The sequence below is a fragment of the Grammomys surdaster genome, unplaced genomic scaffold (assembly GCF_004785775.1).
Source record: "Grammomys surdaster isolate TR1022 unplaced genomic scaffold, NIH_TR_1.0 62, whole genome shotgun sequence".
NCBI lineage: Eukaryota > Metazoa > Chordata > Mammalia > Rodentia > Muridae > Grammomys > Grammomys surdaster.
This window is the reverse complement of record NW_021604564.1, coordinates 25,247,449-25,267,420: the sequence shown is the minus strand read 5'-3', so window position 1 is coordinate 25,267,420 and position 19,972 is coordinate 25,247,449. Positions and strand designations below refer to the sequence as shown.

The 19,972-nt window shown below is 48.3% G+C and overlaps 1 protein-coding gene across 3 annotated transcripts in view; it reads right to left on the bottom strand.

The window, feature by feature from the left end:
* The window catches only part of Jade1 (jade family PHD finger 1), a 53,881-nt gene extending 33,915 nt beyond the window's left edge, over positions 1 to 19,966 (bottom strand). Inside the window, exons 1-2 of one of the 3 annotated variants that reach the window (XM_028763035.1) lie at positions 19,931 to 19,966; positions 2,098 to 2,175 (exon numbers count right to left, since the gene is read on the bottom strand). In XM_028763035.1, the coding sequence (XP_028618868.1) occupies positions 2,098 to 2,149 (52 nt within the window). In that variant the 5' untranslated portion in view covers positions 2,150 to 2,175; positions 19,931 to 19,966. Of the gene's footprint in view, positions 1 to 1,062; positions 1,152 to 2,097; positions 2,176 to 18,098; positions 18,144 to 19,930 lie in introns of those variants that run through there. The other 2 variants (XM_028763032.1, XM_028763041.1) reach the window with 2 other exon arrangements.
* Positions 19,967 to 19,972: the final 6 nt, after the last annotated feature.

Sequence of the window (19,972 nt, the reverse complement as noted above, 5' to 3'; positions counted from 1 at the left end):
AAGAGTCCGCAGCCCAGCTATGCAGACACACTGCCATGAGGCATGGCATTCAGGAAGGGCTACTTGCTCTTCAGCATCAACATTCTCCATAATTATCAAGTCACTAAGCCTGACCAGTCAGACATAAACCACCATCATCCACCGTATGTTCTATACTGAACCAACTGCACGGCAAAACTACAGATGACCGTCTGGCAACTGTCACTCCTATTCCCCACAACTACCAGCAGAGTCCCATGCACAGTCAAGAGCTAGCTGTGTGTGGTGGCACTCCAGCGTAACCTTCCAGATGAACAGACAGAACATAGGAGAAAAACATGGCCCATCACAGTTATTATGGATGGAAGTGTGTGTGTGTGTGTGTGTGTGTGTGTGTGTGTGTGTACAAGCACATGCACGCACCTGCCACATGTGTGGAGGTCAGAGGACAACTTGAAGGAATGGGTTCTCCATTGGGGTCTTAGTGATGGCACTCAGGCTGGCAGCTCTGGCAACAAGAACCTCAATACACTCTGCCAGAACTGCACACTTGCTGCCGGAGCTTTCTGAACTTAAAAGCCCAACTTAAAATAGAAAAACAAGAAAAAAAACTTCAGGAAAAATTGCATACAGAAGTAAACAGGGTGGTTGAGGACATTATGACAGACAGGTGTCACCGACAAGTCAACAAGAAAATACCAAACTCTGACCAGAGAAGTAAAAAAGCAGGCGCTGTGAAGGTCAAGTTGAATGCCTCACACCCAACTTGGTGTCCCAAGCTCCAACAGGTGACTTTACCTGTCTGTGTGTAGGAACCTCAGCAGCCCCCCCCCAAAAGTAAGAGAAAACCCTCCTTTGGAGAAAACGTCCTGCCTCATGATTGCCACTTCCCCCTTCACAGCTCTCTTGCCTGGTCCAGATGTTATCTCTTCAGTTTTGCAAGCATCTGTCAGATCAGGCTATCGCTCCCCTCCGAGCTCCCCTCCCGTCTTTGTTGGTTCAATACCCACTGCTCCATGCCTTACCACAGCAGCAGCCACAGCCCAAATCTATACCGAAGTTTCAAATTTGTGAGCCTCCTACCTTCTCCGTGGCTGTTCTCGAAGCCCCCATGGCAGCATATCCATGCTTATGCTGACCACCTGAGATGCCAGGCATTTAAACAATCCTGCCTACCCAAAGCTTTTTATCCCTGGGACCCGCCCCCAACAGTTGCCTCCTCCCTAAGCCTCCCCAGACCACCTCTTTTGAGTTCCTACATAACGTTTCTACAGCCCATCGGAAGAGCTGTATGACTGCCCTGATAACATCGCATCAGAGCTGTTAGTAATGTCTGAGGCAATATGCCTAGAAAGCAGGCTGGGTTCCCTCCCCATCTCACAGTGCAGCAAGCTTCCTTTCCAGGCTTCCAGAGTTTAATGTGCAACGTCAAACCTAAGCTAATGGGCTGCACTGAGCTAGATACAAAATTCTCCTCAGCCGTCTGAAGGGAGCGCTTCTCCCAGCAGTCTGTTAGCTCAACAGACACTGTGTGACATTTATTTTGACTGCCTGGAAGCCAAAGAACTCCTGGTTCTCAGCTACACTGTGAAAATCTGAGGTTGCCAGAGAGCTGAGCTGCAGACAGTGACGGTATTAAACTCCGCCCTGTGAAAGTAGGAAAGGGAAGGGACACATTGCCATCTACGAAGAACCTGGACTTGGTACCCTCACATCACGCTAGGCAGTCCTCCATCTGCCCTCGGAGCCCCACTCAGGCTGAGCTGGTTAATCATTACCTGGCTTTGATTAAGTTGCCTCTTCATAGAGAGCAATGTGAGGTACCATAAATGCTGTTTAATGAAAACAGACACACCAGTGGCTCTTGGAACTGAATTCTTCTCCCTGGATAACACACAGGAAGCCTGCAGAAGGCCTGCCTGCAGCCAACCTTACCGGGAAAGATCTGCTTACAGCCTTGCAGTATCACACTCAGATGTCTTTCTCCAGGCCTTGCCTTTCTCTGACCTGCTTGATATGCAAAGGACCTTGGCTATTTAAAGCATTATATTAAAAAAATCATGTTTTTACACTGACCCAAGCCCTGGTAGGCTCCAAGAACAACAAAGCAGGACTTACTGCCATTGTCGTCAGAATCCTCACTGCTGCTGGGAAGGCGACCTCGTTTCATGATCTCCCCGGGAGACAGCAGGCAGCCTGCAAAGCAATGAGACAGCACTTAACCCAAGATGGTAACACGCGATCATCAACTTGTGCTTCAGATGGCAGCCAGGATGCTGCAAACAAAAGCAAACACAGGGCCTCAAGTAGCATTTGAATTGCAAACAGTGAAAAGACCAAAGGCACATAATTAGCTGAAATCATTAACAGACCAGGTTAAGAGTCAGTGGGGGGAGGAGTGGTAAAGTCACAAGTGGGCAGGTCTCCCAGAGGTGCCACCCTTCCCACCACAGTTCCCAGACGTCACAACAACTACTCCAAGAGTCTCTTCAGCCCTGGCAGCCAGCACTATAGAAAACAATCCTCAACAGTGAGCACTGCTCCCTCAGACAGATCCATGCTCTGTGCATGCTGGGGGGCAGGGATGGGGCTCTGCCTACTGCTATGTTTACAATACTGCACTGGCACGATTAGCCTTCCTTGGCAAGGCCTGCTAAAATGAACCCCAAATTTTGCCAAAATGAGCTACGTAACAAGCTGCAATTCTAGAAAGAACCAGCGGAGTGATGGGAAGACACCCATCTTCATGTGCCGTCCCCAGTCCCTCAGAGGTGCACAGCTGCAGCTGGAAGGAACGTCCGATCTGGACCCCTTCCTTTGCTCCTTGAAGTGACCTGTCCAAGGTCATACGAGGTAGGAAATCCCACTCCTTGTTACCCAAATCCTTTCAGGACAAGTAAACTAATAAAAACAATCAGGTGGCACAAAAGCCCAGCCTACCTGACCAGCCCTCCAGCACATGTCAGTTCAGAAAAACACTGCCGTTATGAAAGACAGCAGTAGGCCAAGACTACAGTTACTGAACTTGTTGTACAGATTTATCAACAGTGTTTCAATAAGTCAAAAAAGCTTTTCTAAACTAAAATTATTGATTGCCTTGACATCTGTGGGACCATAATCTTAGACAGATCAATGACTCCCAAAGAAAAAGGGGGAGCTTTTCAAGCCAGTAGAACAGCAACCCTTCACCTCCCCAAGGTTTGTTTCCAATGAATACGCAGCACAGAAGAGCAGTGTGGAGAGCCACTGCATTAAAGCAAGGTAGTAATTATAAACCCAAAGTTCCACTTTGGACAGACCTGTAGAAGGTAAGTCAAAAGAGGCAGACAACACCAGACTACAGGGGCACAAAATATGCCACTTCGGCCTAAGGTTATTTTGAGTCGCCTTCTCCGCTGATCAACAGCAAGGCATAAGTTTACCTTTTGTAAAGGAAATTTCCACTTAGGTACCCCACAAAACAGCTCTTATTCACACACAATCCTCAATTGCTATTAATCTCCCTACACACTTCAAGGTCCTCTTCCCACAACTTGCATCTCGCAACCCCAACCCCACGCCCCCTCTCTGTAGTCCTTTGCAATGTACTGCCCCTTTTAAAAGAACAGCACGAGGGGCTGGAGAGAAGTGTTGTGGGTAAGGTAACTGAGCTCTTGCCCAGGACCACAGCTCAGTTACCTGAACTCACCGGGGACCGCTCACTATTACCTGTAACTCCAACTCCAGCTTCTGTGGGTTCCTACATTCTCATGCTCATGACCACACAGAGACAGAGACACATAATTAAAAGTAAATCTCTGAAAAATACAATACTTTATTAGGCCGGGCAGTGTTGGCGCACGCCTTTAATCCCAGCACTTGGGAGGCAGAGGCAGGCGGATTTCTGAGTTCAAGGACAGCCTGGTCTACAGAGTGAGTTCCAGGACAGCCAGGACTACACAGAGAAACCTTGTCTCGAAAAACCATTAAAAAAAAAAACTTTATTAGCTCCATATCTAATGCTGTTGGGGTGCTTTTCACTCTTTTAATGTGACACAAACCACACACACAGACACACAGACACACACACACTATAACGTTTATATGCCTCTGTTCCTCTAACTTCTGTTGTCAACAATTCACAGACTACCACATCGGGACCCTGAACGGGTGTTAAGTGTTTCAGAGCCATAAGACTGGGTAGTATGTTTCCTCTTTTGGAATAAACCTACATGATTCATTCAGAGAGTCAGGCTCCTGAACTTTTCGTGCGATATTTTATATATTCCTCCAGAGAAACAAACTCACCAATTCAAAAGTTTGTGGGCTTTTTTGTTTCCCAACTGAGTCTCTAAGATCAGCTGAAGGGGACTGTAGAGATGGCTTACTTGGTAAAGTGCCTGCAGCCCACGTGTGAGGATCTAATTTCCACACCCACAACCCACATAAAAAGGCAGGGTTCCCAGCAAGCAGCAAATAGAGACCGATGAACCCATGGGGCTCCCTGGAAGGCCAACCAGTCTACCCTAATCAGTAAGCCCCAGTCCAGTCAGTGAAAGACCCTGTCTCAAAAAACAAAACTAACAATTTCTAAGTCACGCATGCGCAGTCACACATACCAGTAAAAGAATGTACTGTAATTACCAGGCATCCAAATGCAGTCTAAAGCTCCCTTCAGAGAGACACACTCTGTGGGTTACAGTTTCATTTTGCAGAATGGACAACCACAGTCCTAAGATGCACCCATTCATTCTTTCCAGAAAGGTCTCTCACCTGTAACGGTCAATCTACAAGCAATTTACAACCTGACCACTTGCGCCCATAATGTTCATGGCTGACATGCACACCTGTGACACTCTCCCACATGTAATGACTGTCGTCCCTGCCATCTGTGTGCTAGAAGCACCAACTGCTGACAGCTATACTCTCCTCCAGCATTCTAAAGCCACTCCTGCTCCCCAGGGGCACAGAGGGAGGAAACACCTCACAACAGCTTCAGCTCTCTGAAGCTGAGTCAGTTTTTTAAAATTCGAAAATCACCACCTGAAGGCAGAATTCCTAAAAAGTAACAGTGAGATGCAGCCCAGACTGAAGTTCACCACCTCCCGAGCAGGTGAACTGTGAACGATCAGAATCCAGGGAGACCCAGAGAACTCCCCTGCTAAACAAGGTAGTGGGAGATACTCCATTTTTGTGGACTTGTCAACTTAGGTTTACCTAAACTAAATGCCCTTATCCCAGATTTCAGATAAAAAACTCAAGCTAGACTGATGTTCCAAAATTAAAGCAAAAGCACAAGCAAAATTAGTACTTTCCTTCTAATGCATCCACTAATATTCACCCTGAAGACCCCACATAATGGAGCTGAGAACGGTGTGCACTGCCTGTGGTGGGGTTAAAATTCCCTCTTCTGTGATTCTAACGTACTTAAAGCTTGACATCGGGCTGATTTATCTCACCCTGGGCTATTTACTGCATCAGAAAATCAGAGCCTGTGTTACTATCTTTAACACACAACAGAGGCTGTATGTTACAAACCTCTGACCACTGAAAGCCAGCATAAGGAGAGCCTCTGCATCACTATCCCTAGTATCCGGAGCACTGGCTGGTTGCTGCCTACACAGATGGTAGGGAGCTACATGATAATCAATTGAAAGGACTCCTCACAATGTCCCAGAGAAAGCAGGAAGACGCCCGACAGCATGAGTCCAACAGCATGAGCGGCAAACACCTGAAAAGGTGGGGCCTGGCTTTGCCGAGCGAGCTTCTGGCCTCCAGAAAGAAGACGGGCCAACAAGGTAAAGCCAGCATCCCTGGTGCTCAACAGTGATAACACTAACAAGAGTCTGCATGGACCCAGAAGGTTGAAGGAATCAAGGTACAGCATCAAGGTGAGGTAACCGGAGAGGAAGAGCATCTCTGCACATGACTCCAGACACCATCACCATACTCCAGACACGAGTGCTTTCCTTACAGTGGAATCCTTTTCCTTTTTTTTTCATTTAGTGTGTATGGGTGTTTTGTCTGCATATATGACAATGCACCACATACATGCCTGGTGCCTGAGATCATGAGAGGACATAAGATCCCAGGAACTGGAGTTACAAACAGTTGTGAGCCACCATGTGCTGGAATTCAAGCCTGGGTCCTCTCTAAGAACAGCCAGTGCCCTTAACCACTGATGCATATAAACAGCTCCCAGGCATCATTTCTTCTAAGTGATTGCCAAAGCTTATTGGTTGACATAACGCTGTCAGGTCTCCCTATTTCCCTATGGGTTTGGTCTTCCACCACTGTCATGGTTTGACTTCATCCTTGAAACAGGAAAACATGCCTGAATAAAGTATGGATGGGGTGGTGAGCCATGAGAGGCGCTCAGAGCACAGCCCTCAGGACAAGATGAATGCTTCTCTCACCAGGGTGGGCACCACTGACGTGAATTTGGCCAGTTTGGCTCACTCACCTTGTTAGGAAGGCTCTCACCAGATGTGGCCCCTCATTCTAGGGACTTTCCAGCCTCCAAAGCCATGAGCCAAATAAAGGTCTATTGCCCTCAACTAATCCAGCATCAGTTAATCTACTGTAGCAATAGAAAACAAGCAAAACCAGCTACTTCCACCTAGATGTCCTTGCCACAACCAACTACAGGAAATGAGCCACCCCTGAGATGTACTCAAGGAGACCCACAAATGCCCAAGCATCCATCCTAGGAAACTCCCAGACAACACCATGGATGGGCCAGGTCTCTGGCCGTTTGAGTCTCAGGTCTCAGCCTGTGCCAAGGGTGCTCTGCTGCCTTTCCGAGGGCTAAAATTTCAAAGACACCCCCCTGCACTCTAACTCTAGAGTGCAGCACCTAGTCCAGCAATGTTCCTCTTGCTAAGTTCCTCTTCAAGATCATTATTTGCTCTGACAGTTAATGAGCAGGACATGGTGGCACATGCAGGTAAGCTCAGCACTGGAGGCAGGTGCAGGATTCCAAGATTAAGGACACTCTGGCCTTAAGAAGACCTCCTCTCAAACACACACACATGGGTCATCAAGATAGTTTAGCAGGTGAAGGCGCTTGCCACCAAGTATTCAATGCCCAGAACCTACACAGTGGAAGGTAAGAACTAGAACATACAGACATAAGCATTGTACATATGCACATACACACATAGAGACACATGCGCACACACACATGCATATCCACAAACACACGTATAATAAAAAAGTTTAAACAGAGTAACAACAGAAAAGACATTACGGCAGATTTCTTCAAAGGAGAGAGACGGCCGCACTATGTGAAGTGAGCAAGTAACAGCGTCTTGCAGTAAGGAAAGAAGATGAAGGCAAGGCAAGACTGGCTCACAGCTCTGCTGCAGAACAAGGCAGAACGGGGTGAAGTTCCTATGAAGGACTCCGGAAAAGGGGTCCTAGTTCAACCAATTTAGTAAGTTAGAGGAGAAGCCCAGCCAGGACTTAGTGCTCAAATGTCTCATGCAAGTGACTTTTACTGAAGTGACTGAGCAGGAGTCTCATTTTTATTTTATGTGTGTTGTGTTCTGCTTGCGCATATGTCTGCACCGCTGGTGCCAGAAAAGGGAGTTGGAAACGGACTTAGGCATTTGTGTCCACTGGAAGAGTAGCCAGAGCTCCTAAGCACTGAGTCAGCCCTCCATCGAGCCTTCTGGTTTTTACCTAGTTTATTAAGCTAGCATACAGGGCAATGGGTTACATTGTGGCCTTTCCAAACTGGGGTCCTTATACTTAGTGTTTATTTGCCCCCTCCCCCACTACTCCCTCCTCTCCCACCTGCCCTCTTCTTACTGATCCTCTTCCCCCCACCAGAGAGTTCTCCCTTCTGTTTTCACATCACATGTATTCCATTAGCCTTTGGCTCAGCTATTCCAAGATTTCTTCCTTTAACAGGACTGTTAAGGACAGAGAGGAAGGCCCAAACCACTTTGAGGTCAGAGAAGAGCCTGATAACCCATCTACCAGCATGCAGGGTTCTGGGTTCCGTGCAGTGTGCCCCTGAAGATTACAATTTCTAGAGAACAGTGACTTTTCTTATAATGCCAGCAGCCCTGACTTAAATGGATCCAATGTACAGGAGCCCAGAGTCCACTTACTGTGAGAAACATGACAGCTAGATACAGCACTAGGTAGTAGGCACATCATGTGGAACACTAGGAAGTCGAGGTAGCTGGCCAACGACCCCAACTGGACCATTAAGCAGCCATCTCTGTTCACTGCAAGGTGAGGTACACCAAGACAGCTGGACAGCTCTGGTGGGAGCTCAGGGCACCACTGCTGGGGGTTGGGGGGCAAATACATTCAATCTGATGCATGAGCTAAAACACAGTCATTCCCTGTACATCAACTCCAAGAGAACTACACCAAGTAGAAGGCTATGATGTGAACAAGTTGTAGACTGTTGCCTTCCTGGATAGGGTGACCCTAGACGATACTGTCTGTGTGGTTAGCAAGGTGCCTCAAAACCTTCAAACTGTAGTTTCCTTTGACTGAAACTGAGGAAGCTGCCAAGCAGTGAAAAGAAAGAGCCAGCAGATGACTGGTCTGCCCTAAAATAGCTCCAGAACTGGAGTCACGGAGTTCAGTGGCCCCAGGGTCAGAGGAGAAGAAATTTTACTGAAGATTAAGAAGGGAGGTAATTCAACACCATCCCTGGGAAAAGGAACTCACAGGAAGAGACAAATCAGCCAGGACTGGACCAAGCAGGACCCATTTATCAGGCCATAAACTCTACAGCTCTAATAAGGATCACACCCCAGTGATTTTACTATCTTATGGCTCATATGCAAAAAGGCTGCCTTTTTCCTCAAGTGTCAATTTTATGCACTATGTCTCCATTGTTATTTATGTTACTGGCAAGAAGTTCCAGAAGGTACTCAATTAAAACCTCCACACACTTCCTTAGCCAGTTATCACCCAGTTCAGTATGAAGTATACAGAAATTACCTCCTGGATAAATGGCTGAGTCCCTGCACATGACCACGGCCCAAGCCCGCAGGCTTGCTCACCTTGCTTACAAGGCAGGTATCTAAGTGACCCTTAACTGGAGCACCATCTGCTATGCTAGTGTGAAACTTACTGGTGTCCTTCCATGCTCCGTCAGTGAAATGCACTCTCCCAAGGCATGTGCTGTCAAACACCAGGTGACCTTACACAAAGCTGAAATCACACCAGCTACTCTGCTGTCTGCCCGTTCACACATTTCAGTATTATGTGATGACTGACTTGCAAGTTGCAATAATGAGCCCCTAAAAGATTTGTGTCCCCACCCCCACTGTCTTCTGTTCTGAAGAGCGTACAGCTTTCTAAGCAACCAGATGCACGCAGTAAAACCTGCCTACCTGTCCCTAGATTAATGTGAAGAAAACCAAGTGTTATCTTAACTCTTAAGGCAATGGGGCATAAAATTACCAAAACTAATCCATATGCTCAAGTCTAATACAGTGACAACAGCTTACACATTTCCCATTTTAACTGAAATGAGAAACTGTAACACATCTAAGCCAAATCTAACCCACAAACACTCAGGACGTTAAATAGATCCCAGTTAAACTTACAGGCACTGCAGTCTAAATATTCCAACCAAAATAAATAAGCTTTTTAAAAATGTGCATGTCGTATACCAAACTTTAAAGAAAATGCTGCCCAAGCTATTACATGGCCTTGCTGTAGAGCTGACGTCAGCAGTAAGTATGTCCTCCAAAAGAGAACTCTGACGACTGAGTGGATATCCACACTCATTTCTAGTGGTGCAAACATTAACACTGTCCTATATCTGTAAGCACCAACTTGTAGATTCTTTATCAATCAGTCTGAACTCAGATTTTAAAAGCCAAGAAAAGCAGTTGGGAGAACCTTAAGGAATTTATAAACGAAGGAATTTATAAATGAAGGCTCCTGAACAAATCACAAGCTGCTCTCACTTGCCAATTTATAAATGATTAAATCACTACTTACACCTAAGACAATCCTTTAAGCCTCCAAGGTCTATGACTGAGCACAATTAAGAGTCAGAGCCGAAGCAGGCCAAGAGAGGACGAAACAAGATGAGTGTAAAGTCAGCCTAGGCTACATAAGGAGTTCCAGGTTAGGCTATACAGCAAAATCCTAGACTGGGGGGTGGGAGGACTGAGTAAGAGAAACTGTGGGGAACACTGTGTGTCAGCTGTGCCTTGCTTGGTGCCATGATGTATTTTAACTTCATTTAACATGAAAGTAAATGAATTCCTACCCCCAAAATAACATCAGTAGTCACCCTGGCCTCGATCTTGATGTTCCCAGCCCTATTTCCACCTACAGGGAATCCCTTCTGTAAAATATGCTAACATATGGAAGAGCGAGCCAGCACAGACTATAGGTGTAAAAACTCCAACAAGAAATAGGCTTGCTTACACATAAGGGAGGAGAAAAGGGATACACGCAATTTCTCATACTCAAAGGGAAAGTCTAAAGAACAGAAAAGGGCTATGGTGGTTCTAAGAAAGGGGACAGTGGCTCATTGTATTATAGACAGAGAGTACTAAGAATTTTTACATTTCCTGAAGACTTTTACCATGAATGTTTGCCGTGCTTCTATCCCCTGCTTCTAACAGTAAAAATCCAAAATCTGAAGTTTCTTCTCACCAGAACTGAATGAGCAGACCTGGACCAGAAGCTAAGCACCCATATGGCAAGCAGTACCAACAAGCTACAGGTACACATATACACATACTTACACACACAAATGCATGCACACATGCACAACCACACACACGCGCGCGCGCGCGCACACACACACACACACACACACTCCTCAGATGGGGCACTACACAGACTTACCTCAAAAGAGTATGTGCTAGAAAGGAAAGAAAAGCTTATTTCCCAAGGCATTCACAAGTTACCATTGCATTCTGCCTTGAGGTCTCTGAACCAGGTTCTAACACACAGGCCACACTAGGAGATCACCCAAAAATGGCATTTTAGAGAAAGAAGAAAAGAACCAAAGTAAGAGTGAGGAAGGCTTCCAAACCCACTATTGCACCCTTACTTAGTGGAATAAGCCAAGAGATACGGTATCTAGTGGGCAATTTAAGGACTTTTAAACGCTCACACAGATGTCCTTACTGGTTAAATACAAAGCATCCTTTGCAAGAAGCTAGGCTCAAACAGCCATGCAGACTGACATGCGGCTGCTTCTGAGGCGCTTTGTTCCTTAATAAGAGCCAACTGTCAGAGGCGATCAGCTACCACTAGCGATGTTAAGTCACGCACCCACGCACGCACACACGCACGCACACACAAAACAACTTTGCAGCACTGTCCTGGTAGTGAGAGAAACAAACTCCCAGTGTGTGTGTCCAAAGACCCAGACAGCAAGCTTAGCGAACACTGCGCTTCACATCACAAGTTCCACGTGAGAACAAACACTTCATCACAATTGCACGCCACACTGAGAGGGCTGTAGAAACATCAGATGGTCTGAAAACCTAGCAGAAGGTCTGCGAAGCACAAGGCTGAAGCGGATGCCTCTCACAACGTTACACGGCTGCAGGAAAGTTTCCCAAAAGAAACCATAAAGCGAGAACTGCAGTGCTGAACCAGACTCCAGAGATAAAAGAATGGATGCACGCTCCCAACTTTAAAGAGAGCAGACAGAATCCTGCAGAGGGCCAACAGCACAGGAAGAATACAGAGGCCACAAGCTGAACCAAAGGTCCCTTGCCAGGTGGTAAGCAAACCTCCTCCTGGACCCTGGACCATGCTCTTCCAGGATTCCTGGATGAGTACTGGAGTAAGAACACTCTAGAAGACTGAAGCTACTCTGTGCTATCAGCCAGCAGACAAGTAGTATGGAATCCAAACAGCAATCTGTCAAATGAAGCATGGCTCCTGGCAAGCTAACGTAAAGGTGGTTGCCCCTGCCACCTGCCCAGCGGAACACACAAAGGCAGAGCTGAAAGAGCACAATGGAAGTCCCATTGCCCAACCCACCACAGGAAGCCAGCTCTCAGAGCAGCAGACATGAAGTGACTGGCAGGACACATGCACTCTGCTTGGCATCACCTCCCCCTGTTGAGGGTCTCGTCAGAGTGCTTGCTGCTCACTCAGAACCTCTTAACCACACAGGTGACTACATAGGCACACAGCACCCCTCAAGAGGGACATAGGAGCCTAAAACCACAACTCTGAGAACACCGCTTCCATGTGATGGAATACAGCGTTACCCCAGTCTGATATGACACAATAAAGTCAATTAAGGTTAAATAGATGATTGATTGCCAGAAGACAGATAAAGGAAGAAAGGACCGCCCTCAGACTAATCAACTCCCTCTATATCTAATCAAGCCTTTTTTTTTTTTTTTTTTTTTTGGAGACAGTCTCATGTATCCCAGAACGGCCAGCAATGCCCTAGACGACCTCAGATAACCATGAACTTCTATAATGCCCCTGCCTCCACATCCTGACTATTGAGATCACAGGCATGTACCATCATGCCTCGTTTTATGTGGTGCTGGGGACCACACTCAGAGCTTTCTGGGTGTTAGGTAAAGGTCACACTGTCTTGAGGTAAGGCAGAGCCTAGATTATGGGCTGTTTCAGATATCTGGAACAGTGAAGGAGAAATGATGTTCCATTCAAATCACTGTCCATGTGCTGCTCTCCTGTAGGTGCTCCATAGCTACAACAGCCCGTGTGACTCACAGAACCCAGAACGCTGACACCCCTGCCCCTTCATGAAAGCTCCTATTGGCCCTTCGATCAATCAGCAAGCTGGTGATTATATACCTATAAATATAGGGTGTGTCTAGTTAAAGGAATCAATTACCAGATCCCGGGTAGGGACCTTAAAGGTCAGAGTCAAGGATCAGGCATGTTCACTCCTTAAAAAGTCTCGGACCAGAACAAGTGGAAAAACAAACGAGAGAATGTGGTGAGCGCCTGAGACAGGGGAGGCATCCATAACACTGTGAATCTCCCTCAAAGGCAACCCTGCAGGCTGCTGCGTGGAACCAGTGGACCCTCTGTAATAAAAGCCGCCAAACTGCTTATCTGATTTTCCAGCTAATAACAGAAAAGCAAGTACCCCAGACAGCAATTTAACAGCAGAAGGCAAAGGACGGGAGACAGTCACCAGAAACACAGGAATTTTGACTTCCTAAAGGAGCATACAGAAGTCTGTACTTCCTACCCTTCTGGGGAACTCCAGCAGCCGCAAGCCCCAAGCCAAGGTTTGGAAGAAGAGCCTTATGTAACTGAGAAAATTTAAACTTTGAGAGTACTATGTGCTGAAAAGACAGAAACCAGGCACTTGAGCCTCAATAAGCTGCGAAGTTGCCTATATTTCTTGCTCTTTTCCCCTGTAGTAGGAGGGAAATAAAAGCTGCCTAATGTACTCCCCAAGCTTGAACCCTCCCCACCAAAACAGGCACTGTAAATAACTGTCCAGAAACTTGTCTTGGTTAAGGGAACTGCCAGGGCAGGAGACACCTGATGCTTGCTATTGTTTCTGCTTATTCCAATTCAGTCATTCAGAAAGAACACACCAGGACTTTCATTTCCTCAGCAAATAGTCCAAAAGAACCTAAACTTTTAAAACAAACTTAAGGACAGGCGGAGGTGTGGCTTGGTGGTGGGACAGGAGCTTGGTGTGAGACTCTAGGATCCATTCCAGGACCAACATTGTAAATGTAATCCAAGAATGAACTGACTTCAGCAATCTCAATCACAATGTTATGCCTGTACCTGAAGAGACTAAAGCAAAAAGGTAAACAAACACTGGCTTAGTGTTAGAGTACCGGAAGTGTGGGTCCAGCTCAGAGGTAGGGAGGGCACCTGCCTAGAACACAAGATGCCCAGACCTCTTCTCCAACACTGCAGAAAAACCAAGACTGGCTCTAAGCATCTATGCACAGCACCTACCATTGGTCTAGTGCTAATAAAGGATTAAGAATTTAAAATGTGCAGCCCCTCTCCTAGAATCAAGCCGCCCATTGCAAGTCTAGTATTGTTATTTCTGTTGCTCAGGTGAGTAAAAATTCCCCCAGTAACCACTTAAGTCTTGTGTCTAGCATAGACCCTGCTAAACCTGACTGTCACAATCTGGTGCAGGGCAAAGGACCTCTAGGGCCAAGCCTGCATTTAGAAGGCAGAGTAACTCACCAACTGACCCCAGCCCTTCCAAAATATACAAAAATGAAAAGCACACCTTCTTCACAGACTTAAGTTTGTTGGGGAAGAGGTGTCAGAGAAATGACAAGAGACTATCAACTAAATCTCAGTCTGAGATTACATTCTACAATATAAAAGTACCAGTCCCTGGTACTGTCAGCACAGGGGAAAAATAAATAAAATACCCAAGCAGTAGTTGTCAAATATAGGGATAATTTCTTGTAGACTGTGAGCACAAGAGGAAAAAGAAAAAGAAAAAGAAAGTCATTCCCCTGTCAATCAGGAACTGAATGGCCAATGACAAAGCAGAATAGGCAGGTCATCCAGAAAGACTGGTCCTCTGGTGAGGATCAGGGAAAGAGAGGGGCTTCACCATGAGCAGGTCACCAAGGGAGTCACCAGGAGGACACCTATAGAGCAGAAGCAACCAGGGTAAGACCAAGTTGGCAAGTCCACCGGCATATGACTGAGCAGTAGGCAGCCACAGACAAGTTAGAATAGCATCGACCTCTCTCTACAGTGCAAACAACTTTTTAGCATATATAAAGTCTCTGTCTTTATTTGGGAGCTAGAACAGGCGTAGAAAAGTCAGAATTCATTTTACAGGCAAACGTAAGAGTCATTCTAGTTTTAAGCTTCCTTGCTGAGCCTAGAGCCATATAGTACTTGGAAAGACATTATTCAACTGGGGCAGTCCATCCAGCCCAAAACTCTTAAGAACAGAAACAGAACATGCTGCAAGATCCTGAAAAGAGAGAAAATAAACTTAAACATAAAATTTCCAAGGGGACAAACTATTGTAATTAAACTACTTTGCTAGTTAATGTTGTTACAATATCAATGTGTTTTCTAAGTGAAGGACTCCAAGAAATCTCAAGTGCCATGGTGGGAGCTGGAGTAAAAACAGAATACTAGACACAGTGCCAACCTCCTAAGGGAGAATATGACAAAGAAAGATGTTTAAGACGCTCAGTGTCAAACCAAAGCTCTCAATGCCATTTCAAACCAGAAGCAAGACACGTTACCAGCAATGTCCCAGTAACCTTCAGTGACTACCCAATCTATAATAAACCTATAGGAAAACTGGCTTAAGTACCAACTCTTGACAGCTCACTGACAAAAGATGTAACAGGTACTTTTAAAACTAAGCCAAAGGACGAACAAGAGAAGTGGGCAGGAGACGTAGTTGTAGACATTTACTCCTGCCTCACTCCCAGCCCTGTCAAGGATGCAATCCCCATCCAAGACTTTTTGCAGACTATTCCAGCCACCTCACAACTGAATCTTAAGACAACCCTTTCCCCAGGTGATCTGAACATACATACACACTTCCTTTCCAAACATTTCCGAATCTAAGATTCCCAAATTACAATGAAGACGTTTGACTTGAGAATCTTAACTCAATTAACTTCATGCCATAGGTTTGTCTGCTCACTCTTCAGGCGCTTTGTCAAAACGTTAGGTCGCATGCAATGAATGGTCCTTCAAGGGCCAGTGGTTTCAAAAAAGCTGGCCTAGTGATTAGGGCTAAACGGGGAAAACAAACATGCCTTGGTAACCAAAGAGACAGTTTACCAGGCTAGCGGACAGGGAAAGCCCCTCCCAGGCATGCATGTGAGCCTTATTCAGATTCAAGCATACACACACTACACCTGCATAAAACATCTTTATTTTTCAATACCACCACTGTCTGATACCTTCCTGACCCAAGGGATCATCTACCATGTTGGAGGACACATGAAACTCTGTTTCTATCTGTGCACCCCCATGATTGGTTCACCTATCCTCCCCAAGCCTCTGGGCTAGGCAAGCTTTGTTTCTAAATGACAACTCCTTAAACTTCCGTCCGTTACCACTTGGGATGACTCTCCCTGTCTACTTTGCAACCTTGGTGACTACAGAGTAAAGTACTTTTTCAGAGTACAGACCTTCAAGTGGTGGGAGGAGAAAGTCCACGCCTGCCCTCTTTGGCTATACTGGAGACTGAATCCAGAACTTCAGGCAGTGGAGACGAGCTCCACCATCACTTAGCTACAGTCCTGGTCCTGCTTTTTCTGACAGTTGAAAACCCTGCTATGAAGAAGCAGCATGGACTCTAAAGGAGAATAAAATTCACACTCTGGGAATGACCAGCCACTCCGCAAGCACGGACATAAAGACTTGGGCAAACTTGGGACACTATCGGGAAACTATATTTGTTCTAAAAGATGAAATTCAAGGTCAAATACACGAAGGGCATAAAACACCAAACATTCAAAAAAATGTTTTAAATTGACTGTACTTGATAAGAGAATGCTGGACTCTGGGTTATAATCTCAGGGGCAGAGCTATATTCATATGCAGGCAACCAAGCAAAAACTAATGTGTGGTTAAGTATTTTCACGTCATTAAATCTAAGTCTGAATCTAAGGTGAGTATAAACCTCTAGTTGCTTCTAAGCAGACACAGTATGTCCCCCGTCATTCGCGTTTTTCAGTTTTCTGTGTCAGTACCTTGGTCAATCATAGTCCTAGTGTAATAAAGATTTTTTAAACATGTAAAAAAAAAAGTTATAGTAAATGGGACTAAAATCTTTGAGGTAAGAAAGCCTAACCATTCCTGACCTCGACCGTAGATGTGATCGACTACTACCTACAAGAAATCCCCAATGTGAACTGGGTAAAAGTCCAAGGAACCTTTCCTTTCAACAGGTACAGGCTATCCTATGATCTTAACTAGTGTGGTCTAACCACTGATGAACCACTTTCAACAAAAACATTCTGTCTTGAAACGAGATCATTAGCTTTGAAAGAAGACACTAACTAGCCTTAAGCAGTGAGAGAGGTAACTCATCCACAGCGGGTATTCAAAAAAGAACTCCACGAACCCCACAAACTTTTCCAGGAATGAGGACCTGAGGTCTTCATCCTCTTCCACTTTCCTAAAAGCGGAGCTCCGTGGCCAAACATAAACATTTCACAAAAGGAAATTTTAAATCCCCCACAGGCCCGGGTCAACAAAGGGCGGAAGACCTTCGCCACCACGTTTCTAGAAAGTAAGCCACCTACAGCTGCTTTAAATGGGTCTCCTAGAGACGACGAGCTCTAACCGGTTTCGAAGGCACATTTAAATCGCCCGCTTTTTTGTTGTTGTTTGCTCACAGCAATTCACCAGCGCCGAGAGTGCGGCCGCCCCCGCGCGCCCAGAAGGGGGAGCCCGGGTGTGAAGCCCGAGCCGGGAGCGGGGATGCGGAGCCCGGAAAGCCGTGGGCCGCAGAGGCAGTCAGAGTGCGGGTCTCGGGTGTGGGGAGTACCCGGGGCCAGGGAATAAGAGGTCGGAAGGGGAGGCCCTCGACTCAGGATTGGGGAGGTCGTAAGTGGGGAGGGAGGCCCGCAGAGCGAAGCTTTAGGGGTTGGAAAGTGGGGGAAACGTGGGGGATGGGAGAGAAAAAGACCTCGGATAAAAGGGGTGCAGGGCCTGAATCTGGGCTGGGGAAGACCGGGTGGGGTGGGGAAACAGGCTGGAGACCCGGGGTGGGGCTGCAGACCGCGGGCATCCCAGCCACCCGCCAGCCCGCCAGGCGCAGGGCCCGGCTCGGCGCGGCGCCGCCCCCTCGCGCTCCCGCTCCTCCCGAGGCGACAGGAACAACAGCGCGGGAGGAGGGGAAAGTAACTCCGGCCCCGGTGCGGGGATGACACCGCCTCCCCGCGGCGCAGCCGGCCTCGCGCCCGCGCCGCCGCCCTCGGCGTTTGAAAGTGGCCACCCCCCGCCGCCGCTCCCGCCCGCCGCCACCAGCTGCACCAATCCGCTCGGCCCCAGTTGCAAATCAAACGCTCCCTCGCGTCCGCACGCCACTTGCGCCGCTGCAAACGGCTACGCCGTCCCTCCCCGGCCTCCCCGCGGGCCCGGGGAGCAGCAGAGCGGCGGTGGAGCAACGCGGCGGGCTCGGCTCGCGCTCCCGCCCCCAGACAGTTCTGGAAACTGTGGATCACCTCTGTCACAGGAAGCCATCCGGCGCGCAGGGCGGCGCGCAAGCAACAAACAAACGCCTGCGGCCGCCGCGACGCGGGAACAGGGACGGCGACGGGCGGCGGCCACCCCGCGCCGCGGGCTTTGTGCGGGACTCCGGCGTGGGGACGGGGCCGGGCCACCCCCCGCGCGGACCCGGAGCGTCTGGGACCGTTAGGCGACGCACGGGCAGCGACAAGGAGCCGCCTTGGGGCCACCGCCCGGCCCCGTCTCTGCGCCCGCCGCCTCTCGACTGCACGGGAGGGCGGGCAGCAAAAGTTGGCCCCGGGGCCAACCAGCACCTGCCCACGTGCCGCGTAGGCTCGTGCCCCAGCGTACCCAGTCCCTTCCCCCGCCGCCCGCGAGCGCCAGGTCACCTATTACCGGTGGGAGGGGAGCCCGGCTGCTATTTAAACGCCCGCGGAAGTTGAGGCACCCCCACCGGCGGTGCTGTGCACCTGCCTCCCGCCGCCGCGCTCCGCCACTTTGAGCAGCAGCGGCGTCCTCAGCCCCGCCTCCTGCCCGAAGGCGGGCGGGAGGGGGGTTGGGGGGGCGGGTAGGAGGTGGAAGGTATCGAATTTCTCCAGCAAATGGGACCGTTCCGAAAGGATTCGGTTCTCCGGTCAACATTCCACATTCCATCCCTCTCCCGCATTTGCAAGCCTACACCGAGCCGACCCGGAAAGCCTACTGGCTACCGAACAACAGCACCCAACTCGCAAACACACTCACAGGCACAGACACGTGCACGGGAAGGTTTTGCAACTTGCAGTCCCGGGGTGCACACCGCAACTGCATGTGCTCGTAGTGGGGCCAGGAGACCCAGAGACCCCACCCCCACAATTTGCAGATGGTGCCAAAGGTTGCAATCTGCAAGCCGTTTTAAGTTCATAATTAAAAGGTACTTTGCTCTACCGATGAAGTCCTTCCCAATTTCACTGATGAAGTCTTTTACACTTTACAAGCAGTCTTGCTGGAAGTAAAAGGTCTCATCATTGGAAACCCATTCTAGAAAAATCTAATTGCCAAGCTGTCCCTTCATCCCCTTCTCACTGCCCTTGAATTGATGCAATGAATATTTTGGACATGTGGTGACGCGGTGACAAGAACCAGGGCTGCGGCGACTCCACACAGATGTACCCCCTCACACCTATGTTTAGAAAAACATACCCTCACAGCCTCCTTCCCACACACACACTGTCAAACACTCTGGAAACATATATGTACGCGAACCTGCGCTCTGCCATTGCCATCTGTCTACCAAGTTGCTACTATGCTTTCCACTTTCATGCAGCCTAAGGCACTTTGGTTTTTTTTTTTTTAATGTATAAACTAAACTGGGTTTCTGCTGCTGAAAACGTTGGATGAATCACCTGAAAAACCTCATGTTCTTCGTACATTTAAAAGGAAAAGCTCTAAGCCTTCGCCCTCCTCCGATTGAAAATAATAATCGGAATAGAACTTACTGATCCGACACCGATCAATTCTCGGGCTCCGCGGCCATCCCGGCCTCGTCGCCGGCCCCCACCCGGCGATGCCCAAGTTGCTGGTGGGATAGTGCCGCGGCGCGGGCGGCCGCCTCCTCCCTCCGCGCTACAGATCCACAGCCCAATCTTTTGGCGCCATATTAATGACGTACTATATTATTTCCACTAGGCAGCGACCTTCGGCATTACATTACTCCCGAGAACTCCCGAGCGAAGCAACAAAACCATCAAATATGGCTGAGCCTCTCGGCTCGTCCTGCAGCCGCCGCGGCCGCGGCCTGAGACGCGCACCCCGACCCGCGCGCCCCCGCGCCTCCGCCCCCGCGTACCTGCTGCGCACGGGCTGGGCCTCCGCGGGCTGCGCGCCGCGC